Genomic DNA, 24,837 nt, shown 5'->3' with positions numbered 1-24,837 from the left:
GTTGTAGGTGCACTTTACACCTACCTTTCAGGGTCTTGGGGTGGGCTATTTTTCTAACCCTCACTGTTTTCTTACAGTCCCAGCGACCCTCTACAAGCTCACATAGGTTTGGGGTCCATTTGTGGTTCGCATTCCACTTTTGGAGTATATGGTTTATGTTTCCCCTATACCTGTGTGCTCCTATTGCAATCTATTGTAACTTTACACTGCTTGCATTACTTCCTTTTGCTATTACTGCATATTTTTGGTATTGTGTACATATATCTTGTGTATATTTGGCATCCTCATACTGAGGGTACTCACTGAGATACTTTTGGCATATTGTCATAAAAATAAAGTACCGTTATTTTTAGCATATCTGTGTATTGTGTTTTCTTATGATATTGTGCATATGAAACCAGTGGTATAGTAGGAGCTTTGCATGTCTCCTAGTTCAGCCTAAGCTGCTCTGCTATAGCTACCTTCTATCAGCCTAAGCTGCTAGAAACACCTCTTCTACACTAATAAGGGATAACTGGGCCTGGTACAGAGTGTAAGTACCCCTTGGTACCCACTACAAGCCAGGCCAGCCTCCTACACCTACTACCCCAGAAAGAGAGTAAAGTCGAGATAAGGGATTCTGCAAAGACAACAACTAACTGCAAAGCACTGAAGACGGATTTCAGGACCTGAGGACCAGTAAAGTGTCCGGGGGGCAGGAGCCCACTAAACCCCAGATGAAGGTGCGAAAGGGCTGCCTCCGGGTGGAAGAAGCCGAAGATTTTGCAACAACGGAAGGTGCCAGGAACTTCTCTTGTGGTCAGAAGATGTCTCACAGCGTGCCAGAGGATGCAGAGTTGTTTCCACACAGAAAGACTGCAAACAAGCCTTGCTAGCTGCAAGAGTCGCGGTTAAAGGTTTTGGGTGCTTCCAGAGCCCAGGAAGGACCAGGAGGTGGCCCCTTGGAGGAGGAGACAGAGGGGCGCTCAGCAACAAATAGAGCCCACGCAGAAGCAGGCAGCACCTGCAGAAGTACCTGAATAGGCGTTCAAGGAATCTGAGTACGGCGGTCATCTCAGCACAACAAAAGAGGGTCCCACAAAGTTGGAGGTCAACTCAGCGAGTTGGGCAATGCAGGACGGAATGCTGTGGACCTGTGCTGAGCACGAAGGAAGTCTTGCAAAAGTGCACAGAAGCCCTAGCAGCTGCAGTTCACGCAGTACACAGGATTACTGTCTGGCGTGGGGAGGCAAGGACTTACCAAATTTGGACAGAAGGACCACTGGACTGTCGGGGTCACTTGAATCCAGCTCCTGTGTTCCAGGGACCATGCTCGTCAAGATGGGAGGGGACCCAGAGGACAGGTGATGCAGAAGTTTGATGCCTGCGTTAGCAGGGGAAGATTCTGTCGACCCACGGGAGATTTCTTCTTGGCTTCCAGTGCAGGGTGAAGGCAGACAGCCCTCAGAGCATGCACCACCAGGAAACAGTTTAGAAAGTCGGCAGGATTAGGCGCTACAATGTTGCTGTTAGTCTTCTTGCTACTTTATTGTGGTTTTGCAGGCGACCTGGAGCAGTCAGCGGTCGATCCTTGGCAGAAGTCGAAGAGAGAAGTGCAGAGGAACTCTGGTGAGCTCTTGCATTCATTATCTGAAGAGGACCTGTAGGAAAGTACCATCTTGCCTGGCATGTTACCCCTATATTTCACTGTATATATGTTGTTTTAGTCTATGTGTCACTGGGACCCTGCCCTCCCTGGAAAGGCAGTTTGGCAGTACCCGGGTACTATGCTAGAGACCCTGGGGATCATGGAATTGTCCCCCCCAATGCCAGAATGGCATTGGGGTGACAATTCCATGATCTTAGACATGTTACATGGCCATGTTCGGAGTTACCATTGTGACGCTGTACATAGGTAGTGACCTATGTACAGTGCGCGCGTGTAATGGTGTCCCCGCACTCACAAAGTCCGGGGAAATTGCCCTGACCAATGTGGGGGCAGCTTGGCTGGTGCCAGGGTGCCCACACACTAAGTAACTTTACCAGGTAAAGGTTAGACATATAGGTGAGTTATAAGTTACTTAAGTGCAGTGGTAAATGGCTGTGAAATAATGTGGATGTTATTTCACTCAGGCTGCAGTGGGAGGCCTGTGTAAGAATTGTTTGAGCTCCCTATGGGTGGCAAAGGAAATGCTGCAGCCCATGGAGATCTCCTGGAACCCCAATACCCTGGGTAGCTAGGTATGATAGGGGTGTTCCAGTGTTATCCATGGGGGTAACATGCCAGGCAAGATGGTACTTTCCTACATCTATAAACTGATAAACCCTGTTATCTAAGCAGTGCTAAAATACTTGCTTTTAAAGAATCATGAAGCATTTTGACTGATGCTAACTTAAGCATATAAATAACGTTAATGGATTATGGTGACCAACCACAAAGTCAACCATTTTGCCTTTTTAGTAAAAACACCTTGTTAACATTATAAACTCTTGTTAATTCATCATGTTAATGCACTTCTAGCCGTCGATTATAAATTGGAAAATCTCTGTTTCCACATTACTTACCTCCGAAGGGAGTTTAGTCTCTAAAGTATTTTTGGCATTTGTGTCACCGAAATAAGGTACCTTTATTTTTGTAACGCTGAATATTTTCTTTCATGTGTGAGAGTACTGTGTGACTACAGTGGTATTGCATGAGCTTTGCATGTGTCCTAGTTAGGCCTTGGCTGCACATTCACACGCCCATTAGACAGCCTGGCTTCTAGACACTGACTAGTTTCACTAATAAGAGACAACTGGACCTGGTATAAGGTGTAGACTTTACAAACTACAAAAACTTTACAACTAGGCCAGCCACTTACAACTACCGTCTGATAAGTCTTACCATTCCACCGTACTACCATAAAAGAGAGCATTGGTATTTAGTACTTTAGCCTGTGACAGGCCTCTGGGGATCCCCTCTGAGCAGACTATGTGCCTCACTGTCTTTCTCAAGGACAGCGAGAGCCAGCTTCCCTCAGAGTGTACTTTGACTGGAGGCAGGTTACACAGTTCATTCTGGATGCAGGTCACGAGTTCATTCAGAGGAAAAAGGTGTCTTTGTTACCATCACTTAACATCACTGAACATGCACACCGTTCACCCTCGCCTCACGTGATTGGTGGGCGGAGAAGCAATGCCCCGCCCAGATGTGCATTCCAAGGCCGTGGGTTGGACGCAGGTTGCGGGAGGGCGCGGCCTGGACATTGGCTCTTCTGCCTCGGATTCCACCTATGTTGTCTCGGGGCGGGGCCGAGCAGGGGGCGGGGCATGGGCCGAGCGGGGGGCGGGGCATGGGCCGAGCGGGGGGCGGGGCCGAACGGAGGGCGGGGCGTCTGTCCATTCTAAGGCCGCGGGACGGGGCCGGGACGCAGGTTGCCGGGAGGAGCGCGCGGGGTGTCCCAGGCTCCCCCACGGAAGGCGCTTCTGCAGCGGACGCCGCTCCCCCGCAGGCTCTGTGACCCTCGCCATGGCCCCGGGAGCCGCCGCGCAGCTCGGGCTGCTCCTGGGCTTCGCCGGGCTCCGCGGCTTCGGTGAGTGCGCGGCGGGCGGTCGGGTAGGGCGGCTCTTCGCGCCGCAGAAGCTCCCGCCCGGCATTGAACGGGGCTGCTCTCCGGCTGCCGAGGAGCCCCACCGGCTTCAAACAGCGCGCGTCTTCCTCTTCTCGCCGCCTCCTCCGTCCGCGCGGCTCGCTCGGCATACACGCCCGCTCCGCCCGCCTCCGTCAAACATCCCGCTTTTGGCTTTAAAATCCCGGTCCGGGGTCACGACCCGCTTTGGAATACTTGGTACAGACTGGCCGGGGAGTAGGAGGAGTAATCGGGAGCGCGGATGTTATTAGAGTCTGATTTAGCGTCGCTATTTCTGCTGTAATTGTATTGATTGTTTCGCGGGTCGGTTTGACACTCCTGCGGCTTCCACGTGAAGCCGCCGGGTGAAAACATTCTTGGGCGGAAGTTGTGCGCGTTGCCTTGCGTTCTTATTGGCTGTCTGAGGTTCCGCCTCACTTGGGGCGGAAAGGAGTGCTGGGAGTTATAGTCTTTCTGAGCCACGCCTCCGAGTATGCACTCCTATGGCTCTTGAGACAAAACTACAATTCCCATGAGCCCTTTCGTTGCCAGGCTCCCCCCCCCCCTTCCAGTGCTGAGCCTTTTTTTGGCTGTTTGGGGCAGTTCGACGTAGGCCCTTATAACTTTTTCTCCACATAAGCTACCCACGCCAAATTAGCTTCCCCACTTTTCTTTTTTTTCTTTTTTTTTTTTTTCTTTCTTTCAACATCCTATGGATTCTAGAGCTACCCAGACTTTCTGGGTTCCCCTGAAGGAGACCCAGAAATTAGCCAAACTACAGCAAAAATGTAAAATGGGGGGGGGGGGGGGGGGGGGGGCTTGAGGGCTGCAGAAGAAGGCTTGTGGTGTGTGGGTTTTTTTTTTTTTTTTTTTCTTCTTTTTTTCTTTTCCTGAGCATGGCATCAACCAAGGTTTTGTGGTGGTTAAATCACCATCTTCCCAGCTTTCTGGAACAGGCAGACTTAAATCAGAGAACCCCATTTTTCAACACAATTTTGACATTTTACTGAGGCATCCCATATTATTATTATTTTTTTTTTTTTGTGCTTTCAGCCTCCTTCCAGTTAGTAACAAAATTCAGAATTCAGCAACAGATCATTTGTGTAGATCCTACAAGTGTTTCCTACAGAAAATAACAGCTGAAATTAAAGAAAATTGAAATTGAGGTGAAAAAAACCTAGCCATTTTTCTCCACGTTTTACTCTAACTTTTTCCTCTGCTGTCAGATTTCTGAAAGCAATATACTGTTATGCCAGCTGACTCTTCTGGTTGCAGCGAATATAGGGCTTATAGGTTCATCAAGAACCTTAGGTACCCGGAGCCAATAAATGAGCTGCACCTTGCAAAGGGTTTTCATTCTAAACCGGGCATACCGCAATTCATTTGACGAAATATAAAAAGTGAACAATAGGTATAAAGAAAACATATGTATTTCTGTGTTTCCCCCCAGTCTCTCGATTAAAAATGGTACCTCACTGGCGTGGTTAGGTCTAGCGCCTGCAACAGGCAATGCCCCAAAACACGTGACACACCTCTTTTTCACAAAGAAAACAGCTGTTTTCTTTGTGAAAAAACTTGTGGGGCTCTGGCCAGGTTCTGTTACCCAGAATCCTCTGCAAACCTCAAAATTAGAGACACCCCCCCCCCCCCCCCCCCCCAAGTCTCCTGATAAAAATGGTACCCCACTTTTGTGGGTAGGCCTACTGCCAGCGAAAGGAAATGCCCGAAAACACTATCTGGACACATCAAAATTATCAAATACAAAATGACCTGTTTTTGTCTGGGGGGGCACCTACATATTTTGTTCTGGGCTCAGTAGCCATCTAGGGAAACCTACCAAACCCAGACATTTCTGAAAACTAGACACCTGAGGGAGTCCAGGGAGGTGTGACTTCCGTGGATTCCCCCAATGTTTTCTTAACCAGAATCCTCAGCAAACCTCACATTTCGCATTTTTCACACATTTCTGTGTGGGATCACCGCACTGGGACAAATTTCATACCACCCAAGGTTCCCCCTCAGTCTCAGGTAAAAATGATACCTCATTTGTGTAGCTGAGCCAAGTGCTTGTGAAAGGGAAGAGCCAAAAACATGTCAATATTGAGGCGGAACCACAGGGGGTCTAAAAAGGCAGTTTGAAAAAAAACATTTTTAGGCTGACAAATGCAGCAGAAATGTTATCCGTATAAATGAGACTATGCTGGGTGGTAGGAATTTTGTGGATTCCTGAAGGTTCCATCACAAAAAAGTGGGAACAATGTGTGGTTTCCAGCCTAGAGATAAAGATATATACTTTTTTTTTTTTTTTAAACGTCCCTGGCATCTGGATCAGGGGTAATTGCCCCATCTGCCCACTGGTGGACAGAACAACTTCGGCCCCATTTATTTGGGGGTGGGGGTATACCCCCACCCTCTTATTTTGAAAAAAAACAACTTCCCTGGTCTCTGGTGGGCTTTCTGCCCCCGTCCCCCTTGGGGGCAGATGGGCCTTCCAAAAATAGGCCAATCTATTTGGCCAACAGTAATGTGCCCCAATGGGGAGCGACCCCTACCAAAGGGGCTGCCCCGTAAAGAAATTACACACATACCAATCCCTGGCGCCTAGAGGTTTCTGCACCCCCTGGGGGCAGATCCGCCTAATACCAATAGGCCGATCTGCCCGTGGGGGGGGGGGGGGGCAGAAATGGGCTAAAATAACTTTGCCCCCACCTCCTGGGGAGCGACCCTTGTATGAAATTGGCGCAAAAAAAAAATCCCTGTCGCCTTGTGGTTCCTGCGTCCCCTGGGGCCAGATCGGCCTAACAATAGGCCGATCTGCCCCAAGGGGGGGCAGAGAAGGCCTTGAAAAATATTGCCCTAGTCAGATGCTTGCTGCCTGGCTCCCATCCATGCTTTTTGTTTCCTTCTTTTAGCAGAGCGCCTACTTGGTGATGCCTGTGATGTTAGAGAGGATGGTAAAGACAAATGACACGCACAACCCATTTTGAGATCATAGGCCCAGTAATAACACTGTGAACAAGTTATTTTGGGGTATGGAAAATTGCTGCTGGAGGTAAGTGAGTTGACCTGGTTGATTTGAATTAAGTAGAGCCAAAACTATTACTTGGCCTTTCGTTCACTCCCTCGAAAGAAGTCTTCCCGCCCCCTTCTTTGTTTTGTTCAGTCACTCCCCTGGACCACACGCCACCCCAAATCTTTGTCAAGCCTCTTTTGAAATCTGTCCTACACTTTAGGCTCTCTTCAGTCTCTCCATCACCTCCAGGCCAGTCCCACTAGCTTGGAAACATACTGTAGTCAGATTTCCCCCCCCCCCCCCCAACTTTTTTGTGCCTTGCCCTATTTGGCAGTTAGATGCTTTTAATAGAGAGGCCTGCTGATTGCAAGGCCTGCAGAACCTTCCCCAGGTGGATCAGGTGATCTTGCCAGGTGGAGCTAAAGACAGCAATATCATCTAGATAGGCTGCACTAAAGGACTGAACTTTAGTCGTGCTGAATTTAGCCGCATTCGTACTGCCCCTCCTAACTAAACCTGGCAGTACTAGTAGCCTGGATTTTTTTTTTCTTTACTAGTGCCACTGATGCAGGTGACTTCAAAGCACAAGGTGGTGGCAGGCTCAATGTGTGTCTCAGAAGGGCAGCCACTGTAAGTTCTTGCCTTGGTGTTTTGACCTGACTGAGTCTTCCTGTGCCATTGCGGATGTGGGTAGCTGTACTATTGCGCTGCTGGGGGCAGGGCCGATTCGTGTAACAAAAATGTCACCCTCTTCTTCACTTTCACCTTCCACATTGATCAGATCAGATTGTCTGCTTTCAACACCTTCACTAACACTACTTGTAGGCTTTTCCTTTTGGCCGCTAAGGTGCGCCTCCCAGCAGATTGGGTGTTTTCCAAAAGGGTTGTTTGGCCTCTGGTTCCATAGTTTGTACCAAGCTTACTCTGACTAACACTTGCTCGGCAAATGGAGCATATCGCAATGTTTGGCTCATTTTCACAAGCCGTAGGTGGGTATTTTGATGTTTGCCTCTGCAGTACCTTCTTCTACTGAGATGGCTGTGGATGTAGGTCGCAACCGGGGCCTTGTAAATATGGAAGCTGATGGTACCTGTGCCACATCCTGCGGAGTAGGTTGAGAAGATGGGGTAATGTTTGACTCAATTAGGGCTGGGCTAAGATCCATAATGACTGGCTCGTTGTCACACTTGTCATTGTCATCTTCTTCATCCATTACTCTAAGGCTTTCAGGAATCTTCCTTTCACTCCTTGCCTCTTCTGACGTGTCTCAGACTGAGGTGGCATTCAAGTCGAGTGTTCTTCATCTAGAAGGGGGGGTTGAAGAAGATGGCGGAGATCTGGAAAACAGTGGATCGTGTGAAGGAGGGTCTTCTTTGGCTTTTTGGTGCCAGTCTTGCTCTTTGTATATGATTCAAACAGTTAAACAACCCAGTTTTTATTAAATGTTCCTGAGCACAATGCTTCAGATCAGAACACTAACTATTTGTAAAGCTCTGCTGCAATTTATTTTGTTTGACAGTACAACATAATATTCAGGTGAAGCAAACTAAAGAAATGCTGTTGGAGGGTGGGGGGGGGTTAGAAGAGGGAGGGGAAGGGTGCAGTGCTAATATCTACATAGAATCAATAGTCATGGTGAATTGGGGCAGGCATCCTGCAGAAAGTGAGACCACAAGAGAAGGGAAAAAAAATTGTTGTTAATTAAATTGTAAATGACCTTTTCATATGACGTGGTCTCACATATTTCCGGGAGTCATTCCTCGTGTGAAGGCAGTTGTGGCGAACGCCAATGTTGCAGGGCAGTGACAAGCAGATGATGGGCATGGCAGGTTGTAGGAAGATGGCTCTGTATGTACTATTTCAAAGTAAGAAATAGCATGCAGAGTCCAAGGGTTCCCCTTAGAGGTAAGATAGTGGCAAAACGAGATAATTCTAATGCTCTATTTTGTGGTAGTGTGGTTGAGCAGTAGGCTTATCAGAGGGTAGTGTTAAGCATTTGTTGTACACACAGGCAATAAATGAGGAACACACACTCAGACAATTTCAGGCCAATAGGTTTTTGTATTGAAAAATATATTTTCTTAGTTTATTTTAAGAACCACAGGTTCAAGATTTATAAGTAATACTTCAAATGAAAGGTATTTCAGGTAGGTACTTTAGGAACTTTGAATTAGCAAAATAGCATATACAGTTTTCACATAAATGACATATAGCTATTTTAAAACTAGACCCAGTGCAATTTTCAACAGTTCCTGAGGGAGGTAAGTGTTTGTTAGTTTTTGCAGGTAAGTAAACCACCTACGGGGTTCAAGTTTGGGTCCAAGGTAGCTCACCTGCCATAGACATGAAAGAGGTTCCCCCGCTCTCCACCCCTTCATCATCTGGAACAAGCTTCCCGCATAGATCCTACTAAGTTTGACTGGTGTTAAGTATGTGCTGTGCACATAAATTAAGCAGGACAATTTAAATCTAGCATTGCACAATACAGTCTTCAGCAGTTTGCAGGTCTCATCCCATTCCGGATCAGTCAGGGGTGTCGCTAGTTCCTTCTCCCCATAGTCGAACCAGGCTGTCTGTCCCAAGTGTCTTATAAATATGCATCACCATGTGCCTCATCAACCCCCGCTTTCCACGCTAAGTTCTGGATTTCCCTCTGTCGGGGCATTTTTGGTAATTCTGTCCAGATTTCCTGTGATGTGTTCACAAGTTTAGCATGTACCAGATGTGTAATGTCCCCTATTGTGATACTGAAGTCCCCCATGTCAATTGGAAACTTTGCCGCCAGTGGCTCCATTGCCACGGCGGAAAGAAACTGCAAGAGCAGGCAACCCTGCAATTGTGCCCCTCTGCACACTCCATTCATCAGACACCATTCCCCCACTCCTCACTCTAGCGCTGGGTGCCATATATAGTATCCTCACCCAGAGGCAGAAAAGGGGGCCAAATCCCATCTTCCGGAGTACATGCATCAAATAGTGTCACTTCACTGTATCAAACGCTTGAGTGATGTCTGCTGAAAGAAGTGCCAAGTCCCTGTCACTTTACGGCCCGTATCACATGTGCGGGTCTTCGCAGATTAAGTACTGTGCTTTTTCCGAGGCATATAACCACTGTGATCTTTATGCACTAGCATCCCACCACCCCGTTTATCACTCCGCCACAGTATCTTTGTGTCTACATTAGGCTTGGTCAGAGGCCTGTAGGATGGGTGTGTCACTTATCCCTCTGGATTTGGGACCATACATACCACCTTTTCCGTTAAGGGGTGGGGAAGGTGGCAGCATTCTGCTCTCCCACGCCTCCGGAATCACCCTGGGGTTCCCCCCCCCCCTATTCAATTTACCAATCACTTCCTTGACCTCTTCCAGGGAGATATCCTTTTCCAGTTCATGACGTAACATGGATGACAACATGGGTAGGCCCACATGTCTCAGATATCTAGCCACCAACATAGCATCAGTAGCCCCCTCCGCCATTATTGGCTGTGTAGGTGCTCCCCTATGGTGCATTAGTAGTCCATTAGGAGGTGGGCATAGTCTGATCTCACTGGTGAAGCACCATTAGTAGAGTTCTATCAGTCTCACACCGAACAACCAAGCAAGCAGCCTACTGGGTCTATCCCCTTCCTGATGTAACCTTTTGTCTATATTCCTGAGGGGTGATTTTTTTTCCAGCCTGTCCCAAGTGTCTCCAAGGTGCTTCCTGATAGCAGTCACTGAGACCCCCTCGTCTGGTCCCTCCACATCCCCTCTTTGGGCCTCCTTCAACTTATTTTGCAGGTCCCCAAGCTCACTCTGTAGCAGTCGTCTTACACTGCACACCATACCTAGACATTAGCTCTTTCCTTCCCCAAATGAGTGCTTTAGGGCTCCACAGTCAGTGCCCCTCCTGCTTGTCGAGCCCCAGTTTACCCTCCAAGTATTCTGTGATCTTTACACCTATAATCTGGATGAACAGTGTATCCAGTAGGAAGTCCATGTGCAATCTCCAATATCTCTGCCCATCCTGAATCCTCGCACCACTCCACTCCAGCAGGGAGTGATCAGATAAAAACATGCCCAAATATGTGGCTATTTGAATGTCCACCCTTACATTCACTATAGCCAGTGTTCCATCCAGCTGGCTATAAGTACCATGAGTAGCTGATTATCAGGAATACTTCCTCCTTACCTGATTCTTTTCCAGCCTCATATCCCAAATTATGCATACATAATCAGTTTAGGGATCAGGTAGGTCTGATGCAAATAATTCAACTCTTTAACCTTCAGTCTACCATTCCTAGAAATCCACTTATTGTTACTCAGATGTTGTGTCCAGTTGGCCTTGGCCAATTTGAGATTCATACGGAGCTCCCATCATTCTGTAAGTGAGCCCAACCTGACACTTAGTTGTGGTCCCATAGCCCTTTTGCCAGTGTCTACAGCCTAATGTTGTATTGCACCCTCTGTTATGGAGCACCAACTGTTTGTGCAGTAGGTGATTTGGATGCAAGCAATATACTTAGACTCAGGCCTCTGCTTTCTGGGCTTCGCTGTGGTCTGTCACTCAGGCCTTTGCAGTGAATGTGGTAGTGAAGGGGTGTCCACACAGCAACGTCTCTAGGTAGAAGGTGTTTATTGTCGGGTTGATGAATTAAGGTTGATTCAGACGGAGCACTCTAAAATGTAACTCACTTGTGCACCATCTTGGCTAAGCCCCTGCTTGCTCTTTCTCGATACCTTAGAGGCAGGTATTAAAAGGGGATCCTGATCACCAGTTTCAGGAACTGGGGTACGGTGAGCCCAGGACACCGGACATGAACCCTCCTACCCCTGTTGACATAACTGAGGCCTAGTAAATATCAACTGCCCTAGAACATCCTACTCTGGATTTTTCAAATACAGTAAGAAGGGTTTCTTATTGTGAGAACTCTGATAAATAAACAGGAAGAGGTTTTATGCTGTCAACCTAGACAATAGGAACAGTTATTGCATTGTGAACTCAAACAAATGCACCATAAAGTGGTTTTACATTGTGAGCTAACTCTGATACAATAAGAAGTTTCCAGATAGGGATAGTTGGAGTTCATGTCGGTGTGGGCTTTAAGCCTTTATCAAATTATGTTCATGGGTTTCTAGGCAGTGACCACATGGCCATGATTTGTTTCCACTTTCAAGCCAACATGCAGCTTGCTCTATTGGCTATTCAGTGTGGGAGCAAATAAATTTTCCCGCATCTTTCATGGTGAGACTCAACAAAGATTGTAGGTTTAACTTCTTTTGGCAAAAAAAAGAAAAGGCATCATGTCTTCCAGTAGGTCCATCTACAAACATTGCTGTTTTTAATGAATAGAGGCTGCTGAGGCAGAAATTGTCATGTGGCCTCAGATAAAAGGAGCCTGCTCCATTTACAGGGTTAATTCTTCTCCGTACTATGAGGAACGGAGTACCCATAGAAAATAACCAAACTGGTAGTAACTCTGAATTTCATCTTAAGCTTCGAGAATGTCTTGCTACGGACTCAGTTTGGATGACCAGTAACCTTTTCAAGTTGGATGTAGATAGAACGGAAGTGTTGATTCTCGGGAATCGTCCTTAGACCTGGACGTCTGTTTAAAAATCACTGTCTTTTGGTTAGACCTGTGCTCCTGGTACAGGACCAAAAATATCAATGTTACTTGCCAACCATGATCTTGCCTCCTGCCCGCATGTCGACAAATTTGCTGGTACATCTTGCTCCCTTTTTGAACTTTAAGAAAAAGTAATTCTTGTCTCGGAGATGAAAGGAGAATATTGGTGATACAGACCAGTTTCTTGCCATTTTGGATTACATGAAGGCAGTCGTGCTCGGCTTATCCTAAACATCTTATCCTTCACCGTTTTGGGTTGTGCAAAATGCAACTACCACGTGTATTTTAAATCAACATGATTTTAAATCTCAATTGGGATCTTGGAGGTCTGCTCACTCTTCATAGCTCTATTCTGGTTACTCTTCCATAAACAGGTCATGTTTAAGGCCTTCTGCATGGTGTCCTGAATATCTCAACTCTTGGCTTCGGCCCCAAGTGCCCTCACACATGCTTCATTTATCTACTCTTGGTTTTGCCCATGTTTCATCACCCTAGAGCATGCTAATGCTCCTTTGTTCTTCCTCAATGTAGGAAAGTACCATCTTGCCTGGCATGTTACCCCCATTTTTACTTGTGTCAGTTTGCTTTTGCCTGTCTCACTGGGATCCTGCTAGCCAGGACCCCAGTGCTCATAGTTGTGGCCTGAATGTGTGTTCCCTGTGTAGTGCCTAACAGTGTCACTGAGGCTCTGCTAATCAGAACGTCAGTGCTTATGCTCTCTCTGCCTTTAAAATTGTCACTGCAGGCTAGTGACCATTTTCACCAATTGTAATTGGCACACTGGAACACCCTTATAATGCTCTAGTATATGGTACCCAGGGTATTGGGGTTCCAGGAGATCCCTGTGGGCTGCAGCATTTCTTTTGCCACCCACAGGGAGCTCAGACAATTCTTACACAGGCCTGCCACTGCAGCCTGTGTGAAATAACGTCCGCGTTACTTCACAGCCATTTTACACTGCACTTAAGTAACTTATAAGTCACCTATATGTCTAACCGTCACTTGGTGAAGGTTAGGTGCAAAGTTACTAAGTGTGAGGGCACCCTGGCACTAGCCAAGGTGCCACCACATAGTTCAGGGCAATTTCCCCGGACTTTGTGAGCGCGGGGACACCATTACACGCGTGCACTACATATAGGTCAATACCTATATGTAGCTTCACAATGGTAAATCCAAATGTGGCCATGTAACATGTCTAAGATCATGGAATTGTACCCCCCCCCCCCCCCATGCCAAATCTGGTATTAGGGTGCCAATCCTATGCATCCTGGGGCTCCGGCATGGACTCCAGGTACTGCCAAACCAGCTCTCTGGGGTTTTCACTGCAGCTACTGCTGCTGACAACCCAAAGACAGGCTTCTGCCCTCCTGTGGTCTGGGCAGCCCAGTCCCAGGGAGGCAGAACAAAGGTTTTCCTCTGAGAGAGGGTGTTACACCCTCTCCCTTTTGGAAATAGGTGTTAAGGGCTGGGGAGGAGTAGCCTTCCCCCAGCCTCTGGAAATGCTTTGATGGGCACAGATGGTGCCCTCCTTGCATAAGCCAGTCTACACCGGTTCAGGGATCCCCCAACCCCTGCTCTGGTGCGAAACTGGACAAAGGGAAGGGGAGTGACCACTCCCCTGTCCCATCACCACCCCAGGGGGTTGCCAATTTATTTTGGGCACAATTTGAAGAAAATGTCAGTTGACTATGAGACTCTGCTCTGCATGACTCTTTCTCATCCCTGCTCCCCCCTGCCCCTCCTTCTGCTACTTTCCCTTCGTCACCTACTTTCTGGGATCCTGGAGTCATTTGTTTGCCCTCATCGAGCACCAGTACTGTAAAAGGGTAATGGAAAAACAAATGTCCAAGGTGGCAGAATAAATGAATGTATTACATACTCACCCACATCACATTTTTATTTCTCCAATAGTTCTCCTCCAGTTTGCCTAACTTCATGTTTCTGTTGCTTGTCTGCACTATTTACCACCTCCCTCTTAGCGTCTGCATTCCCCACTTTCAGAGCCAAATAAAATGTATAGCTTCTTTACTACAGTTATGAACTGTGATAATAGTTGTTGGGTGCCAGAGAACCAGGGGGCTGCCAGACACACAAATTGCCCTCTTCTGTGGGAATGGCTGATGCAAGCTGCCAATACCTGTTACCAGTCCCTACAGATTTTTAGATGTGACTCTAGAATGTCTGGAATTCTAGGAGGACCCTTTTAGCACTTTTCTGTAAATATGAACCAGGTCAGATGGTGCCATTAGAGGTTGGTTTTAAGCTTCTTTCTGTGTACAAAGTAATTATGCTCATTTAACGGTTTTCAGCAATGTTTCTGGCATGTTGAAAAGTGACTTCCACCCTTCAAAGTCATTAACTTATTTCTTTTCTTGCAGGTCTAGACCAAAACATCACCACAAGTGTGGGTGAGTCGGTGCTCTTCCCTAAAATACCCTTTAAGGAAATTTCTGAGTGGGTGTTTCTTGGAGCCCAGAGAACAAACGCAGTAGGGAAGGATTTGATGTTTTACCACCCTGGCCCTCATGTCTTTAAGGCATATGAGGGACGTATACAACCTTACAATGGAACTTTCCTGTTACTGAATGTCAGTCGTCAAGATGAAGGCTGGTACTGTCAGACTCAGGACCTTCAGCATCTGTCCTACCACTATATTCGTGTTCTTGGTAAGTTTGAGTCCAGATGTTTTGGAATTCATAGCTGCAAAGTTTGATTGCACACACAGTGGGGCAAGAGCGGTGAGCAGCTCCCTGTGCTACAGGGCAGCAGCATCCTAGGGACCACCATTACCCAGCCTAGCAGCCTAATTAACCTGAAATGCTGTCCGCTCTTTTTGTGCGGCAGGACGACGCGCCTATTAAAACAAATCTGACAGCTGTGAAAGACTCGCACGCTGTCTCCACAGTAGCCATTGGGCGCACTGACATTGACTGACATCACGTTCTTATGCTGCCACGGTGTTGAGCTGTGTTACATTGTAGCACAGTTACTATAAGCGTGAGCAGATGAGCCAACCCCTAAGCCTGCTGGTGAGCAGTGGCCACAGCCTTCACAGCTGGTGCATGCATTAGAGACACTCCGGCTTGACAGCTGTGAGGCGCTATAGTGTGTGATTTTGCATTTCAGTGTGGTGAGGGGGGACCACTGCACTGAAATGCGTTAGTCTAACGCCTGATGCATGGTATTTGGCAGTCTGTATTAACAACAAAATACCACACTGTTAAGCTACAAATGCTGGAAGTGAGCTGCGTGTACTGCAACTTTACAGTGTTAAAACAGTCTTCTAGCACAGAGGCCGAAATTGCCATCTATTTCCATAGCAGAAGCTTACAGCTGAATTCATGATCTCCAATGTCTCCCTTGGGGACGCGAGAGAATTGAATATCATGTCTTATCTCTAAGTAACCCACCTCCTGGAATGGATATTTTGATTATCCTCTTCACGCACATGCGTATAAAGTTCACAACTTTCTAATAGAACAATAACTCTCTGCCCCAGAAAGGGGAGTGGTTCCTCCAAAGACTACATGTATCAACGCAGGTATCATAAACTTCATTATTTTCTCTGTAAACGTCTGGCAGTCTGTACATAAACCCCAGGTACCCTGACTGGAAGTTGTTCTGGAACCTAGTATTGCGTTCCCTCATTGATGGATGAGGTCAGTTGAGAATCTGTTGAAGGGAATTGGTGGTATACTTAGGAGGACGAGGAGAACCTCTGGTCAGGGAAGATCGTTTGAGGGACAAACTCTCGTTCATGCAATTCAGTTATAGTTGTATCAAGACATTGCAGCCAGGAGATGATTAGCTCAACTGGTGCTAATTTCTAGTTAACCTTTTTCAGGCTGACGTACCCTGGATACCGCCTCCCTTACAGTCTGAGGAGGGCAAACGCCAGCACCAGATGCAATAGTGGGAATGTGGAGGAATGTAGAAATATGTCCAGTGGCAGGTACAATGATTCCTGGGGTGCTGGGGACCCACAGTTCACAATGCATGAGGAGGGTGTGTATCAAAGCTACATTGTCTCCTGCTGTAAGCCTCACATTGTGCTCGTGCATTCTTCTGCTGATTTTTAAATCTGGAGTCTACAGAAGCCTTTGTTTTGAATATATCTATTTTAAGATTCCTCTGGGGTCAAGTCTTGTATTTGAATTGCGGTTCTGATATTCCCCACCATAGTACCTATGTTTAAGTATATACGGGGCCCCAGTCCATTGGTACTCAACGCAATCTCCTTCTCCTCGGGGACACCCTGGTGTTAAAAACTGACCACCAAGTCTCCTGAAAAATGCAAACATTAAAGTGATCAGTAACTCTCACAGGGTGGATGCGCCAGCTTCGAGTTTATCCCTGCAACATTTCATGAGATTATATTCAAGTTGTATATTTACTTGCTCAAGTGACTGAACTGGTGCCTGTACTCCTTGGGTTTGTGGGATGTGACATTTTTCATGGGGACTTCATATGTTCTGGGGCGTCTGGTCCACTTGCATCTTTCTATGGGGTACAGGGTCTGGTTGTTGTATTGCCATTTATTCGTAGATTGCAGATCTCAGAATCCTGCAAGACTTTTTCTTGCTCACTGTTACTTGCCTCCCAGTGAGTCCACTCTATGAAGGTCTGAGGTCTGCTCCTCGCTTGGTTTATTTTCATCAGCGGGGGCTTGTGTCTATTATCCCCGCAGAACAGAGGATGTATTTGAAGCCAGTTGTGGGTTGTTGTGGTGATTGAATGTCTAGAGCCACTAGACTATCTACCACTTATTCTGATTTTAATGCTAGTTTACTGTGATCATACTCCTTTTAGGGTGTGGAATAGCCTACAGATTTCAGTATATCTTAAGGTATGAGTGTGTATCACTGAGTATTTTGGATCCAGTGGATTGTTTAATTTATCAGAGGATCCTCTCTCTCACTCCATTGGATAATTCAGCACCATTGGTCATGAACGCTTCTCCACCATAGATTTGGATAGATCCCTATTGTGTCGATCAGAACTTTCATTACCTTGATGCCAGTGTCTTTTATCCCTGTTTCTCCTTGATTTGTGAGTGACCACCCCAGTTTCTGTGTATTATGAGTGTTAGATAAATTACATTCTATTTGGGTGTGAGTTATCTCACTGGGCTGATGTCGACACCTTGCCAATTTGTTCTTTATTCAAGCAGTAGCATCTGTTCAATAACCATACATGAATGTTTTTGTTGGGCCTGGCCTTTTTTCTGCAGGGTCCTCCCCAAACCTTTTACCTTCACCTTCCTATTTTTCTCACCTTATTTGTTAGCTTTAGGACTCTAGCACTGATCAGCAGTGATAAAGTGCTCCAAGTGCATGTGCTCACCCTTCTAAACTTGGTATGATTGGCTTACACCTGATTGGCACATTTAAATTTATCTTTAAGACCTTTGTAAAGTGATACACCATTTACACAGTTCCTGTAAATTAAATGCCACTAGTGGGCCTGCAGCACAGCTTGCGCCACCCACAGAAGTAGCGTTTCAAACCGGTCTCAGGCCTGCCACTGCAGTTTACTGCCATAGGGACATTGCATCTAAATTTACATGGACTTATGAAAGGATAATTATTCCATAGAGCATTGCCCTACATTTAACCCCTTGGGTGCCCAGGACGTAACCGTAACGTTCTCGGCAGCACCAATCGGGTGCCGCGAATGTAATAGTTATGTCCTGCACCCAGCCTTTGGAGGAAGCGCTAGTGCTCCTCCCGAGGGCCTCCCACCCCGCCCTTCCCTGCGCAGGGATGGAAGGGGAAATCGCTTACCCTTTTTTTATAGATGGGGAGTGACCCCTTACGCAAGGGTCTCTCCCCTTTATTTATTAAAGGCCATTTCTTCCCCCCTTTGGGGCAGATTGGCCTATTTCTATTAGGCCAGTCTGCCCCAAGGGGGTTGAGAAACCACTAGACGCCAGGGATTTTTTGTTTTCGTGACAATTTCACGCAAGGAGAGCGACCCCTTCAGCAATGGTCACTCCCCTGGGGGGGGGCAAATCTATCTTAGGCCATTCCTGCCCCCTTTGGGGGCAGATCGGCCTATTTCTATTAGGCCAATCTGCTCCCGGGGGAGTGGGGAAGAAACCACTTAGGCACCAGGGATTAGTGTATGTGTGTTTTGTTTGGGGGAGCAGCCCCTTGGGCAAGGGTCGCTCCACATGGGGGCACATTACTGTTGGCCATTTCTGCCTCTCTTGGGGGCAGATCGGCCTATTTTTGTAATGTCCATCTGCCCCCAAGGGGGGTTGGGGGGGGGGGGGCAGAAAGCCCACCAGACACTAGGGAAGGGTGTATTTTTTTTTTTTGTGTGTTTTAAGCAGCTAAATTTGAGGTTTGCTGAGGATTCAGGGTAAGAAAACACTGGGGGATCCATTCAAGTCACACCTCCCTGGAATCCCTCTGGTGTCTTATGCTGCAAACCCACACAAGTAAGGTACCATTTTTATCGGGATACGTGGGTGAATGCTGGGTAGAAGGAAGTTTGTGGCTCCCCTCAAATTCCAGAACTTTGCATCCCCAAAATGTGGGGGGAAAGTGTTTTGTGTGTGGTGTGTGTTTTTTTTTTTTTTTTTTTTTGCTAAGGATTTGCTAGGATTTGTTTTGCTAAGGATTCTGGGTAACAGACCCTGGTGAGCGTGAGACAAGTTACCCCATCCTGGGTTCTTCTAGGTGTCTAGATTTCAGAAATGCCCAGGTTTCCTAGGTTTTCCTAGGTGCCGGCTGAGCTAGAGGCCAACATCTACAGCTAGGCACTTTTCACAAAACAGGTCAGTTTTCTTTGGGAAAAAGTGATGTGTACATGTTGTGTTTTGGGTATTTCCTAATGCGGGCATTAGGCCTACCCACAAAAGTGAGGTACCATTTTTAGCAGGAGGCTTGGGGGAATGCTGGGTAGAAGTCAGATTGTGGCTCCTCTCAGATTCCAGAACTTTCAGCGAAATGTGAGGAAAAAGTGTTTCTTTTGCCAAATTTTTAAGTTTGCAATGGATTCTAGGTAATGGATCCTGGTGAGACCCCACAAGTCATCCCATCCTGGGCTCCCCTAGGTGTCTAGTTTAAAAGAAAAAAATAAAATAAAAATAATGCACAGGTTTGATAGGTTTCCCTAGGTGCGGCTGAGCTAGAGGCCAAAATCCACAGATAGGCACTTTCCAAAATACACATCTGATTTCAATGTAAAAATGTGATGTGTCCATGTTGCGTTTCCTTTCATGGGCACTAGGCCTAACCACACAAGTGAGGTACCATTTTTATTGGGAGACTTGGGGGGGGAGGGGGGGTGGGGGGTGCACAGAATAGAAGAACAAGTGTTATTGCCCCTTGCCTTTCTCTAAATTTTTTCCTTCCAAATGTAAGACAGTGTGTTTCTAAAAAAAAAAAAACGTCTATTTGAGAAATGCCCTGTAATTCACATGCTGGTTTGGGGACCCCGGAATTCAGAGATGTGCAAATAACCACTGCTTCTCAACACCTTATCTTGTGCCCATTTTGGAAATACAAAGGTTTTCTTGATACCTATTTTTCACTCTTTATATTTCACCAAATAAATTGCTGTATACACAATATACAATGAAAACCTATTGCAAGGTGCAGCTCGTTTATTGGCTCTGGGTACCTAGAGTTCTTGATGAACCTATAAACCCTATATATCCCTGCAACCAGAAGAGTCCAGCAGATGTAATGCTATATTGCTAAAAAAAAAAAAAATCTGCCATACCTGGAAAAAGTTATAGAAGAAAATGTGGACAAAAATGGCTTATTTTTTTTATTTTTTTATTTCAATTTTGTTTTTATTTTAGCCGTTACTTTCTGTAGGAAAACCTTGAAGGATCTACACAAATGACCCCTTGCTGAATTCAGAATTTTGTCTATTTCTCAGAAATGTTTAGCTGTCTGGGATCTAGCATTGGTTTCACACCCATTTCTATCACTAACTGGAAAGAGGCTGAAAGCACAAAAATAGTAACCATGGGGTTTGTCCCAGTAAAATGCCAATTGTGTTGAAAAATTGGGTTTTCTGATTCAAGTCTCCCTGTTCCTGAAAGCTGGGGAAATGGTGATTGCAGCACCGAAAACCCTGAGATGCCATTTTCAGGGAAAAAACCACAAGCTTTCTTATGCAGCCCTTTTTCCCATTTAAACAAAAAAAAAAAAAAAAATGTTGCTGTATTTTGTTTAATTTCTTGGTCTTCTTCAGGGGAACCCACAAACTCTGGGTACCTCTAGGATGTTGGGGGGGGGGGGGGGGGGAATGCAAATTTTCTGTGGGTAGCTTATGTGGACAAAAAGCTATCGGGCCGAAGCGTGAACTGCCCCAAACAGCCAAAAAAAGGCTTGGCAGCGAAGGGGTTAAAGGAAATGTTAATGTTTGTTTCTATGATTATTGTTCGCATTATTTGCATATGTTGGCATGATGATCATATTGTTTTGTCCTTAACATTCTGATTTATTTCAGCACAGGGTTTGTGTGCCTTTACTGGTGGCACCATGATCGTATTTTTTTGTCCTTAGTTTTTATTTCAGCACAAGGTTTTAGTGCGCGCACTGGGTGTCACCTAGTTTATTTATACCAGCTCGTTTGGAGTTTCTGGTTTCATTCTCTTCATTCCGTTTTGGTTAACCGGTGGGTCTGGTGTTGATTAGATATTTGCATTCTCCAGCAGGGAGGGTGGAGGTTTGAGGTTTCACAAGTGCATATGCCTTTGAATGGTCCTCCCGGGCTGGGAGAGGTACAGACCGGAGTATAGGGGGCTGGCGGAGGAACACATGCATCTGTAAAAGCTGTGCCCTGTACTCACACAAAGGGCTTGTTTACCCCAACCTGCTGATGTCTGGAGCCAGTACTGGAGGAGAAAGGGGACATTCCTGAAACCGGGTAGTGCTGGTTGGAACCCCCTTTTGTGGAAGCTGAGCAAAATGAGTATAAGTACAGGGGGCTGTCACCTTCATTTTAAGACCATAATGGACTAATGAAACTGACACTGGGTGCTGCTGGAAGGACTCGCCAGGAACCACATTGGGACTGCTCCGCTGTTGTGCTGATCTTTGACCTGCTAAGTCACTGAGAGAGACTACCACTGCCTTTGAACCCTTGTGCTGGCCTGCTTGCGGAGTCCCTGTGCCCCCAGAGCTGTCCTCTGGGCCTGGGTGGTGTCCACCCCATTTTTCCCTGCAATTCCCCTCACTCAATCGCAGGAAGGGAACTTTGTATTCTGGAGTCTTAGTGCATGGAGAGCGCTTTGTTCTAGCTTTCAGCGCATGAAGAGTGTTTTCTTGCCACCCAGAGTGCTCCTTGCTTTGTCTGCAGTGCGTGCAGAGCACTTTATCTGGTCATCCAGGGTTCAGAGAACGGCCCATGGACTTGTTGCACTCACCCCCCATAACACATGTCCCCTGCCATACCCAAAGCAGAGAGGAGCCCACCTGCAGCCTCCTGTCATTGCACTGACAAGCGCACTTCCTGCAGTGCCCTGGGGCACTGGCAGGCACTCCCTTTGGGTAAATCACTGCTACGACCCGGGCGGTCCATAGGAGCTACTGTGCGGCTGTAAGGGCGGCCGGGCAGCCACGGAAAAGAAAGGTCTGCCAGCCGTGAGGAGATCCCTGCCAGTCAAGCTGGGAGGCTGTCCTGCGAGGAGACGCGCATTCTCCAGTCACGGAGAAGAGAGGAGTCGGCCTCTGGAAGAGGGGCCAGAGCCTGGGGCAGCAAGGCCATGGATTCGTGGGCTGCCATCTGTCGGAGTGGCATGCCTTGGGAGATAAGGAGAGCTCTTCCTGCCTGCTCAGGAGGCACAGCCTCCCCACCCCCCCTTTTTATTTTTTTATTTGTTCCTGTCGTTGCCAGGAGAACTATGACTGAGTGTCCTCTCCTCTTTGAGGTTCCAGGGGGAAGAGGGGGGACTGTGGTGGTTTCCTTCGAGGGACGGGATGAAGAGACCGTGACGTAGGTCCCTTCCGGTGGAAGAGGATCTCACCTGCTCTCTGAGCAGAGGAGCTCCTAGAGTGGGACACATGCGTCCCAGATTAATGTCACCTGTAAGAGGAGCCCAGGTACACTGGGCCTATATTTCCATAGTGACAAGTGTTTACTCCTTCATTACAGATTGCATTCCTGTGCTCTGCGATGGAGTATTGTCGTGTTTCGTCTGACAGGGGGATCCGTACTGCTACAGGGGCGTGTGAAAGATGTAAAGTAAAGTTTTGATTTGGGACATGTGCCTGATGGGAATGGTTCATCTTATCTGCATTCATAATGAGTCTCACCTCTGATATTATGATTATCCTGATGTGCATTTTTAGTGATAATGACAACCTGACTACTGCTGGTGTTAGAGTACCAGTAACCTATGTTTTCTGACTACTGCTTGCTTTCATAGAGTACTTGTAACCTGTGTGATGTTCTGACTGCTGCTTGTGTAGCAGGGTTTACTGGTACATGTTGTGTGGTCAGTGCCTTGAGACCCTATGGGTGATTAGCCATGCTTTACAAATCCATGTTTGATTGATTGTGGTCTAATGATGTTTTGGGCAATACAGTTTATTTTTATATAACTTGTTGTAGCGTTTCCTTTGTGGAGGATTTGTCACGTGTGTGTGTGAAAGTACCCTTTTTTTTTTGCCATGGTTACCCCAATTTTCTGCCCGATGTCCGTGTTCTTGACTGTGTTCACTGGGATGCTGCTAACCAGGACCCCAGTGATTATGCTCGCTCTCCTCTAAATTTGGTTGTTGCATACTGGTAACCCAGTATTTCACCCATAATTTGCATACTGGTGCCCCCTTATAAGTCCCTAGTGTTAGAAATGGGGTCTTTGGCTGACAGTCAGGTTACCCCCTGTTCAAGCAAGGACCCTCACTCTAGTCAGGGTAAAAGAGAATCGCCCTCAGCTAATACCTGCTTACCCCCTTGGTAGCTTGGCAGAGCAGTAGGCTTAACTTCAGAATGCTATGTGTAAAGTATTTGTACCAACACACAGTAACTTAATCAAAACACTACAAAATGACACAACCCCAGTTTACAGAAATAGGAAATATTTATCTAAACAAAACCAAAATGACAAATCCAACATACACAAGTCAAGTTATGAATTTTTAAAGATTAAACCAGTGGTTCCCAAACATTTTCGACCCACGGCTCCCTTGATCTATTGGCCACTGGCTGCGGCTCCCCATTATGTTACTTTTTGTTGGCGGGTGGGGGATGTAAGCCTGGCCTAGGGAGTACATCCATTTTTCTCCCTGAAAAGAATTGGGATGACGCCAATGAAGGTATTGTAATTCTATATATAACTGTAAAAAATAAAAATGTAACAGTTGTTTAATTACAGCATGCATAGGGTTTTTTAGTAAGGGGAAAATATTGGTTGACGGTAACCCTAGTAAAATGGGCAGGTCTCATTTTTATGTAGTTATAACATAACTGTTTAAATATTGTGAAATGTAGAATCCCTTTAGTTGTGTTTAACCACCAAAGGGCGCTCAAGGACAAAATTAAAAAAGAGCTGCTAAAACTGAGTAGTTTTATTTTGTACGAACTGGCCCAAGGGCTATAAATAGCTCAGTGGTTCCCAAACTGTGTGCGGCGCCCCTGGCTAGTTTTGATGGCGCACCAGCGAGCCATGGCGCACAGATTGGGAACCACTGGATTAAACTAAAAAAAAAGCGCTTATAAACACAAAATGCTTCGATGAGGTGTTAACATGGCGTTGTGATGAAGTCGTTGTTAACAAGCCGACACCAGCGGCGCTGGACACGGAGTTGCGTAGACCCCCAAGTACAGTACCTTTGAAGAGTGAAAACAGTCATCGGACTTCAGCGGGCTGCAGCGGCGTCGGGCCTACAAAGGTTGTTGCGTTCCAGCGAAGATCACGGAGTCGGTTGCAGGCGGCGTCACCGGATTCAGCAGCGGCATCGGTCCGAAGTCCATTCCCACTAGCTTTCCTTTCAAGGGCCCAGGGACTGGATAGGGCACCACTTGTCAGAGCAGGAGTCACTCCAGGTGCTGGCAGAGAGAAGTCTTTGCTGTCCCTGAGATTTAAAACCACAGGAGGCATGCTCTTAATCAAGCCCTTGGGGATTTCTTCACAAGATGGAAGGCACACAAAGTCCAGTCTTTGCCCTCTGACTCTGGCAGAAGCAGCAACTGCAGGGTAGCTCAACAAAGCACAATCACAGGCAGGGCAGCTCTTCCTCAGCTCTTCAGCTCTTCTCCAGGCAGAGGTTCTTCTTAATGTCCAGAAGTGTTCTAAAGTCTGGTTTTGGGTGCCCTTCTTAAACCCAATTTCTCCTTTGAAGTATGCCTACTTCAAAGTAAAGTCTCTTTTGAATGTGAAATCCTGCCTTTGCCAGGCCCCAGACACTCACCAGGGGGTCAGAGACGGCATTGTGTGAGGACAGGCACAGCCCTTTCAGGTGTAAGTGACCACTTCTCCCCTCCCTCCTAGCACAGATGGCTCATCAGGAAATGCAGACTACACCCCAGCTCCCTTTGTGTCACTGTCTAGTGTGAGGTGCAACCAGCCCAACTGTCAAACTGACCCAGACAGTGAATCCACAAACAGGCAGAGTCACAGAATGGTATAAGCAAGAAAATGCTCACTTTCTAAAAGTGGCATT

At 46.8% G+C, this 24,837-nt stretch overlaps 1 protein-coding gene across 2 annotated transcripts in view; it reads left to right on the top strand.

The window, feature by feature from the left end:
* Window positions 1–3,379: 3,379 nt before the first annotated feature.
* The window catches only part of LOC138281246 (uncharacterized), a 76,312-nt gene continuing 54,854 nt past the window's right edge, over window positions 3,380–24,837 (top strand). Inside the window, exons 1-2 of one of the 2 annotated variants that reach the window (XM_069219569.1) lie at window positions 3,380–3,551; window positions 14,587–14,874. In XM_069219569.1, the coding sequence (XP_069075670.1) occupies window positions 3,488–3,551; window positions 14,587–14,874 (352 nt within the window). In that variant the 5' untranslated portion in view covers window positions 3,380–3,487. The remainder of the gene's footprint in view (window positions 3,552–14,586; window positions 14,875–24,837) is intronic. The other variant, XM_069219568.1, reaches the window with a different exon arrangement.

Source organism: Pleurodeles waltl, unplaced genomic scaffold (genome assembly GCF_031143425.1).
Source record: "Pleurodeles waltl isolate 20211129_DDA unplaced genomic scaffold, aPleWal1.hap1.20221129 scaffold_73, whole genome shotgun sequence".
In the NCBI taxonomy this organism is placed as follows: Eukaryota; Metazoa; Chordata; class Amphibia; order Caudata; family Salamandridae; genus Pleurodeles; species Pleurodeles waltl.
Note: the sequence above shows the minus strand (reverse complement) of the source record. Positions and strands in the feature narration are given on the sequence as shown.